Raw genomic sequence first — 9,229 nt, 5'->3', positions numbered from 1 at the left:
TTATATATATATATATATTTATATATATATATATTTATATATATATATATATTTATATATATATATATTTATATATATATATATATATATATATATATATATATATTTATATATATATATATATATATATATATATATATATATATATATATATATATATATATATATATATATATTTATATATATATATATATTTATATATTTATATATATATATATATTTATATATTTATATATATTTATATATTTATATATATATTTAATCTCGTCGAGAGCGGCCGCATGATTTTTCGCTCCTAGTTCCGTGTGCTTTCATTTTATTTCCTTCAGTATTTTATCGTTTTTATACGTTTTGAACTTTAATGTTTTAATATAAGTGGTAAATAATACAAGGCGTATTCTCACTGAGTCGTTCAATTTTATTAGAATTGGCTACAAATAGTAAAAAAGAAGGAAACCTACGATTGTATTTGACAAAGGAACGAATTTAGACCAAAAAACTCTATCCTCGTGCTACATCTACCCTGAATCGTGGCTTCCCAGTGCTATTCCTAAAAACACCCTAGAGGATGGCAAGCCAAAAAAACAAGGCTCTAAAAGGCGTTGCCGGATGTTTTGGTCTATGTAGTAAATGCGACCTTGGTATTTACGGCAAACAGAAAAAAATTCAATGCCGTCAATGTTCGCTGTTTTCACACATTCCTTGCTACCAAATCACGGACATAGAGCTACCCTATTATGAAATAAATGGAGTTTCAATCTTTAAATGTGATGATTGCAAAGCAAAGAAGACTGATGAATCATTATTGGAAATATCGACCGACCAATCAAAGACTTCATTAATACTGGAATCTTCTATAAACGATTCTCCTGTTGTCCCAGATGGCGCACCTGAACCTATTATTTCTGCTAAATGCAATTGTATGAGTGGTCCTCTGATCCTGGAATCTATATTTAAAACGGTTCTGGAGCTACAAACCGAGGTTACTGCACTAAAAATCCAGAATGAACAATTAACCGTGACGATAACAGAAATATCTAACATGGTGAAGAACCCAGTGGATAATCCTAATCTCTCAAATACTTTCGCATCGTTAAACAACATGGTATCCAGTGTCAATGACATATCCATCCAAAATTCGCGCATTATTGATCTGGCATGCGAGACCGTTAAAATCTGCGAATCACTAACGCCAGTCGCAGATTCTAGTCAAACCTCGCCTTTGTCCATAGACGCAACAAAATCTACAGAATCTACAGAACCGGCAAGGGCAAATGAAAATGAAGATGAATCCTGGGCATTCAAGGCCAAACGTGGTAGCAACCGCAACCAACGTCTAAAGGGCCGTATGCAAGGTGCAACTAAGCAAAAATCAATTCCGATCGTGGGTAGCAGGGAAAATGCTCCCTTCAACGTTGCTCCAAAGGACAAATCAACGGTTTTACAGAAAAACGCAGTCTTTGTATCAAGATTCGAACCGTGTACAACTAGCAAGAATTTAAAAAGTTGGTTGGTCGAAACTTACGATCTTCAGACCATAAATTGCCTCAAGTTCAAAACAAAGCACGACGAGTACTCAGCATCATTTTACATATCCTGCTCTTCTTCAGAATATCATGAGTTATTGGACCCGACCAAATGGCCAGCTGGAATCCTTGTAAAAAAGTTTCGCGGTCGTCTCTTTAGGAATCAAATCCAAGGGGATGATTTCGTAAACTTAGAAAACGCAACCAGTAAGATTATTCAGGTTACGAATCATCCAGATGTCTCGATAGACATAGTACCGGAAACCAATCACGAATAGACGGATTGTCGACATATGTTACTGAAACAACATTGCGATACTATGGAGGACGAAATCTACAAGAAACTGACTCTAATCTACCAAAATGTCAATGGACTCAGGACAAAAATAGACGAGTTTCATTTGGGGCTTGAAATCACCGATGCTGATATTATTTGTATCACAGAGACGGGCCTTAATCACTGCTTCTTTAATAAAGACTTCATCCCATCAAATTTTAATTGCTATCGCGCAGATCGTATTCAAACATCGGTTAACACTAGAAAAGGAGGCTCCATGCTCCTTGTCAGAAAAACAATTAATGTAATAAGACGAACTGACCTAGAACTTACAAGTGAATGTGTATGGATTGAAATATCGGGTTATAATAAGAAAAAATTAGTCATAGGAAATCATTATTTTTCTCCGCTATGCCAGCTAGAAAAAATTACTACGTACCTTGATCTGCTAACGCCAAAATTATACGATTTAAACAAAGACTATTTAATTCTAGGGGACTTTAATGTTCCTGGAGTAGACTGGATATTAAATAATTGCGATAATTGCCATAATTGTATAAAACCTAGGGCAAATGCTGTATTAGAATTCGTTAATCATTTAGGACTAACTCAACTTAACAATGATCTTAGAAATAACTTTGGGAATATATTGGACCTGGTATTAACCAATGATATTCAACTAAATGTACAATTAGATACCTCCCCTTTAATCAATATTGATGTGTTACATCCACCTTTAACGATAGATGCTCTTTGGCCAGTAATCGGCGAACTACAAGAAAGCGGCGAAAAGTTTGATTTTAAGAGGGCAGATTTTACTAACCTTTATTACGAACTTAAAAACAACGACTACACGGAAATTTTACGATGTACAGATATTGATGATGCAGTATCTAAACTCCAGAACGTCATTTCACTATTATTGTCAAAGAATATCCCTAAAATTAATATAAAAAGAGGCAAAGTGAAAAAGCCCAAGTTCCCATTGTGGTTCTCGGAGGAATTAAAGAAAACCTTAGCTAAAAAAGCCTATTATCACAGAAAATTTAAAAGACTTGGTAAAGACAATGATTACCAACACTATAAAATATTACGTCAAAACTCAAAAACCCTACTATCGAGAGATAGGAACGCATACGGTATATCCATTATTAAAAATACTAAAAGTAATCCGTCCAGTATATGGTCGTATATCAATCAGAGGTTAAAAAGCGGAAAGGAAAACATAGTTATAGATAATGTAAATGGTGGTTTTATCACAAATAGCTCTGAGCTAGCCAATAAGTTTAAAGATCATTTCTCTAGGCCTTTCAACAATTTAGATATAAATTATAATCAGGAAAATTTTCCATTCGGGGAAATCGCCACACTGACCGAGCTCGTTGTTACGGAAAAAGATGTCAGAGAAGCTATTAAGAAACTTAAGCCAAAAAAAGCCTCTGGACATGATGATCTTCCAGCATACATAATAAAAGGGTGTGCTGACATATTTATTCCGTTGTTATGCTTTATCTTTAATCTTTCTCTTAACAATGGTCGGTTCCCAGAAGAATGGAAGACTTCTCTAGTACTCCCCGTCTTTAAGAGGGGCCTTAGGGGTGTGATCGATAATTACCGACCAATATCTCTTATCACTGTTCTCGCAAAAATTTTTGAAACCATTATGTATAACTATATATATAATTGGTTTAGTGTCTACCTATCGCCAGAACAGCACGGCTTTTGCCGCGGCCGCTCAACGGCAACCAATCTCATGGCTTTCACATCTGACGTGGAAACTCCTATACATAATAGAGGACAGACCGACTGCATATACTTAGATTATTCCAAGGCTTTTGACAGAATGAACCATCGCCTATTAATAACTAAGTTAAAACGCTATGGCATGGGGGGAAAACTATTAAATTGGTTAGGCAGCTATCTAGACAATAGAACAAACATATTGAAAATAAATGGCATTGTAACTAAAGTAAGCTATAATACGGACATAGGTGTCCCGCAAGGCTCCGCGCTAGGACCACTATTGTTTAATATATTTGTAAATGACCTCCACTTCTCGATAAAAAATAATTCCAAAATTAAAACCTATGCCGATGACAATAAATTGTACAAACAAATTGTAAACCCTAATGACTGTATTTCTCTTCAAAATGATGTCAATAACTTAGACGACTGGAGTACTCAAAACGGACTACCTTTAAACCCTGATAAAACCAGAGTTATATCATTTTCAAGAAAGAGAACACCTATTGATTATAATTACAAAATTAATTCTAGAAACACTTCCCGTTGTACTGAAATCACAGACTTAGGAATAATATTTGATCATAAGCTATTATATACTTGTCATTTCGCGAAATTAAAAGGCGACTGTCTGAGAACTTTATACGCTATCTGCAAAATTTCTAGAACTTTAAAATGTAAGGAATTATTTGTAAAATTATACGTTAGCCTTGTTCGCAGCAAAATAGAATACTGTTCCCAAGTATGGACAGGGTGTAGTAACTATATGTTAAAAACAATTGAACGAATACAACGAAAATTTACGCACCTGTACCATTACTACTTTCTAAAATCTGCTCCGTATGACTATATTAATATATTAAACTGTATAAACTTAATGACAATTCGCAATAGAATGCTAAGATCGGACGCCTTATTCTTAAACAGCTTATTAACCAACAAAATAGATTGCCCTCAGCTGTTAGAACATATTAATATTAAAGTCCCACTAAAAAATGTAAGAAACAATGATCTATTTTATATCCATACTAAACGTATTAACCCAATTAGTAGAATACAAAAACAAGGTAATAAACTAACGGACAATGTTAACTTCTTCGAATATAACAAAACTAAATGTGTTAACTCTGTAAACGATGCTTTGAGGCCGAACAAATTGAATGACGTATACTGATTCTGCTATACTTCTTGTTATATTTCTTATATATTCATTTTAATATATATTCCTGTGTATTTATATGACATAATTTTAAACGTGTTAAAATATAAAAAGTACTTATGTATGTTTTTTGGCACGTAATAAATCGAATTTATCTATCTATCTATCTATCTATATATATTTATATATTTATATATATATTTATATATATATTTATATATTTATATATTTATATATTTATATATTTATATATTTATATATATTTATATATATATATATATATTTATATATTTATATATGTGTATATTTATATATGTGTATATTTATATATATATATATATTTATATATGTGTATATTTATATATGTATATATGTATATATTTATATATGTATATATGTATATATGCATATATATATATTTATATATGTGTATATTTATATATGTATATATGTATATATGCATATATATATATTTATATATGTGTATATTTATATATGTATATATGTATATATGCATATATGTATATTTATATATGTGTATATTTATATATGTATATATGTATATATGCATATATATATATTTATATATGTGTATATTTATATATGTATATATGTATATATGCATATATATATATTTATATATGTGTATATTTATATATGTATATATGTATATATGCATATATATATATTTATATATGTGTATATTTATATATGTATATATGTATATATGCATATATATATATTTATATATGTGTATATTTATATATGTATATATGTATATATGCATATATATATATTTATATATGTGTATATTTATATATGTATATATGTATATATGTATATTTATATATGTATATATGTATGTTTGTAAAGCACGTTAGGTTGGTTTCCACCGATTTTCCATTTACAAACCACGTTGCGTTTCGGGCAGGTATAGTTTGAACCATTCATATCACGTAGATTATTTAAAACGGTGATAGGTCGATAATTTTGCGGATCACCTTGGAACCCTTTTTTGAAAATAGGTGAGATGACACCAATTTTCCAGGTAGAGGGAAAAATTCCATTTTGAATCGAGAGGTTGAAGATGTACATGAGCGGCTTGATGTAAATAGCGCTACACCCTTTAATGACGGTAGTGGGTTTAAGTTTCTTAATTGCGTTTTTAACATTCTCCTCAGTGATTCGTATATTTGAGAAGTTACAATCATGGACCGCTGGAAAGGAGCCTGTGTCAACGTTTGGATCGCTATTATCCTGGGCCACATTAGAAAAACAAGTGGCGAATTCTTCAGCTATTTCGTGATTTGAGTTGAGTAAGCGGTCGTCTCTAAGTAAATTTAGATGATGTCTTGAGGTTTTCCTTTTCTTGTTTACATACGACCAGAAAGTTTTACTATCCCGGCCAATGGAATCCGCAATGCTTGCTTCGTACGCGGCTTTGTCTCTGGTCATGAGACTCTTCGTTTCTGATGGTTGTTTGTAGTATCTTTCTTTATTAATTGTGGTTGGGGCACGTTTAAATTTACGATGAAGATAACGTTTGGTCTCCGAAGCTTTTTTCAGTTCTAGGGAAAACCAATCGGGAAAGTAAATATTGTTTTCCCGTTTGCTAATAGAGGTTTTCGTAGTTTTAATTGGAATATGAAGGTCGATGGCTTCTTTTATATATAACGTGAGGGATGCAACCGCGTCGTTTACTTCGGGTTTTTCGTACAGTGGTAGCTAGTCGAATTGTTCTATGTGCTTATACAGTGAGAAGTAATCCCCTTCTTTAAAATTATAAAACGTACGTTTTTGATCCAAACAGATATCCAAGCCATCATAATAAATTACGCGGGGTGTAAATTATCTTCCTTAACTAAAGGAAAATGCGTTTTGATGACGGCTTTATTTTTTTCATAAAGCATAAGTCTAGAAGATTTCCTTGCATATTGCGAATATGATTTATTTGCGATAAGCCGAGAAATAGAGATAAATCGAAAATGTGTTCAGATTTGACTTTTGGATAATATCTACAATTGTTATTATCAAAGTGTTATCTGCCCTCTGTAGGTCACGAGGTTTTCTTTAAGTAAATATGATAGTTTTTCGTAAGTTATCACGTCTTTCGAGGGTGAAAGATATATATTTCCTAATAACAACGAAGTTCCATCGACTAGTTTTAGTTCCAGCCAAACAGCTTCAAAATCAGATTCTAGATCTTGTCGACGTATATGGGATATGTCATTACGAATTGCGATTAAAGCGCCGCCTGCAAAACTATGACGGTCAGTGCGATGAACAACGTATGTGTCTCGGAAATAATCTGAGTTGAATTGCTGATCTGGGGTAAAAAACGTTTCGGTAATACAAGAAAGTGGTAGGTCAAAGAGGTTATGTTTGGAAAAAACTCGTCTGCTTTAGTTCATATACCACGTACGTTCTGGTATAATATTTAAATATTGTTATCCATAGTTTTGATAATAAAATTATCAAATTTATAAAAAAAAGTATAAAAAAATTGTTAATTGGTCTGGTTCGCGTCACCTTGTTTGGTAGGCGTAATTATAATTTTCCCAGGTTCACTTTTCGGATCGTATTTTTGGTCGGCCTTAATAGCACCAAAAAATCTATTTTTAAAACAATTTTTAGGAAAGTTGTCAGGGTTTGTTAATTTTTCAAATTCGTCCAGATCTGATGAACTAAAAAAAGAGTATCTTGGGTATTTGGTTTTCAGTCTAATACATTTCACGGTTTTCAAGTCAGTATCCAATTGAATAAATTTTTAAGGTCTTTGTTAGTTACGTTGTAAGCTAGACGAGAAATGAATAATGCTTTTTTGTGGGGTTTCAGCGCAGCTTTAGAAATAGCTGTGATAGTGTCAGAGTGATTTGAGCCCAGACTTACGTGTTTCTTATCGGATTTATTTGAAGGATTTTTTTACGATTAAACTTCGATTTGTCTGTAGAAGAGTTGCTGTAGTGTCTATTCTGCTGCAGTGACTGGGGAAAGGTTTTACGCAATTTATGGTTGACAACGGTAAAACCTTCTTCCTGATCTGGAATTTCTGCTTCCGTACCAAGGTTTTTGGCTTTAGGCCTAATTTCTCCCGTAGACCTATTTTGCGAGATTTCCGAAATATGATCAACAAGTTCGGAATTTTGCCGCTTTAGTTCTTCTATTTGCAGATTGAGGTCGATATGAATTTTTCTCTGATCGGATAGTTCAATTTGAAGTAATTTTACTGTATCTGTGATTATGGCGAGATAGGTAAAAATGTTGTTAAATATGCTGTCTTTAGCATCTATATATATATATATATATATATATATAGAATAGAATAGAATAGAATCGAGTTTAATGTGCAACAAAACAGTTACAAGAACCAACGGGTTGTTACATACATACATAGATGGCGTTCCTCCAACAAGATCAAATGTCGTCAGGGACCTTGGCGTGCTCTTTGATAGCCAATTGATGTATAGTGATCATGTGGTACAAGTAGTTGCCAGAGCCAATATACAACTAAGGGCAATGGGGCATCTTATCGTATTGCCACACAATTAAGTTCGGCTTCCTTTTTTGACGCTATTTAAATCAATTGTCAAATCTACCGCGCTTTACGGCTCAGTTGTTTATTCCGACACCAGCGCCACAAACATCAGTAAAATCGAGAATATTTTCAAAAAATTCGTTCATTTACACAAGACTTTCGACAAACGAAAACTTTCTAGTGACTACGAAAGTAACCTTAAAATTCTATATTTAGACTCTTTTATAAATAGTTTAGTAAAAACCTAAATAAATTTTTTACATAAAATTATCACCAATAAAATAATAATAATCAGCTAGGCTAATACCCAAGGCACCACCTTATGCCTAAGTCCATCACTTTTACAGTGCTTGAGCTTTAATTGTGGTCAAAGAATGTCAAGAAAAATAAATTTATTTTAAATCTGTAATACATATAGTCGCAATATCCAACGAATCATGGACATTACAACAAGCTCGGCTCTGAAAATGATATATGTAATATAAAAAAACTGAATAACAAGCGCATTATTTTAACTGAACTATCAAAGGGACTTCTTTTATATCAACTTTATTTACATTGTTTTAAACTACTTTGAGTCCTTTTTATATTAAATAAAAAATGCTTTTATCAAAGCAGTTGGAAGGTTGATTTTAGGGGTAGTCGGGATCATGAAGGCACAGATATTAAATTATTAAAGAGTTATTTTTTGGAATTATTTTAAAACGCAAAATATTTTTCTTAAATAATTTCATTCAATTTCTCCTCACCTTTTATATATTTTAAAACCCTTTCCTTAAATTTGAGCAATAAAACTGTAACAAAAACTGAGAAAATTTTAAATTGTAAAGAAGTACGCGTGTTTAGTTCAGAATTATGTATATTCTAATGGAAATATTTAAAATGATTTTTAAAATCGAAAGAAAGAGACATACTACGAGCTGAGTTATTTTGCTTGATAAGGCACCATATTTTTGAAACGCTTATTTCTGGCATTGATTTTCGATGCT

The 9,229-nt window shown here is 32.1% G+C and overlaps 1 protein-coding gene across 1 annotated transcript; it reads left to right on the top strand.

Annotated features, from left to right (window-relative positions):
- Positions 1-1,819: 1,819 nt before the first annotated feature.
- LOC149926272 (uncharacterized) lies at positions 1,820-3,387 on the top strand. Its single transcript, XM_090159278.1, has 2 exons — positions 1,820-3,279; positions 3,351-3,387. Exons 1-2 carry the CDS (start codon positions 1,820-1,822, stop codon positions 3,385-3,387), a joined length of 1,497 nt encoding a protein of 498 aa, XP_090015404.1.
- The last annotated feature ends 5,842 nt before the right edge of the window (positions 3,388-9,229 follow it).

Source organism: Leiobunum rupestre, chromosome 9 (genome assembly GCF_980474605.1).
Source record: "Leiobunum rupestre chromosome 9, qqLeiRupe1.1.hap1, whole genome shotgun sequence".
Taxonomy (NCBI): domain Eukaryota; kingdom Metazoa; phylum Arthropoda; class Arachnida; order Opiliones; family Sclerosomatidae; genus Leiobunum; species Leiobunum rupestre.
The sequence above is the reverse complement of the archived record's forward strand: the minus strand, read 5'-3'. Positions and strand labels throughout refer to the sequence as shown.

What these genes read in the sequence shown, in the direction of transcription:
- LOC149926272 (XM_090159278.1), top strand. Translation starts at nt 1,820, where the DNA reads ATGTTACTGAAACAACATTGCGATACTATGGAGGACGAAATCTACAAG. An exon ending in CCAGCATACATAATAAAAGG is followed by an intron (nt 3,280 to 3,350) that starts GTGTGCTGACAT and finishes GTCGGTTCCCAG; the next exon opens with AAGAATGGAAGACTTCTCTA.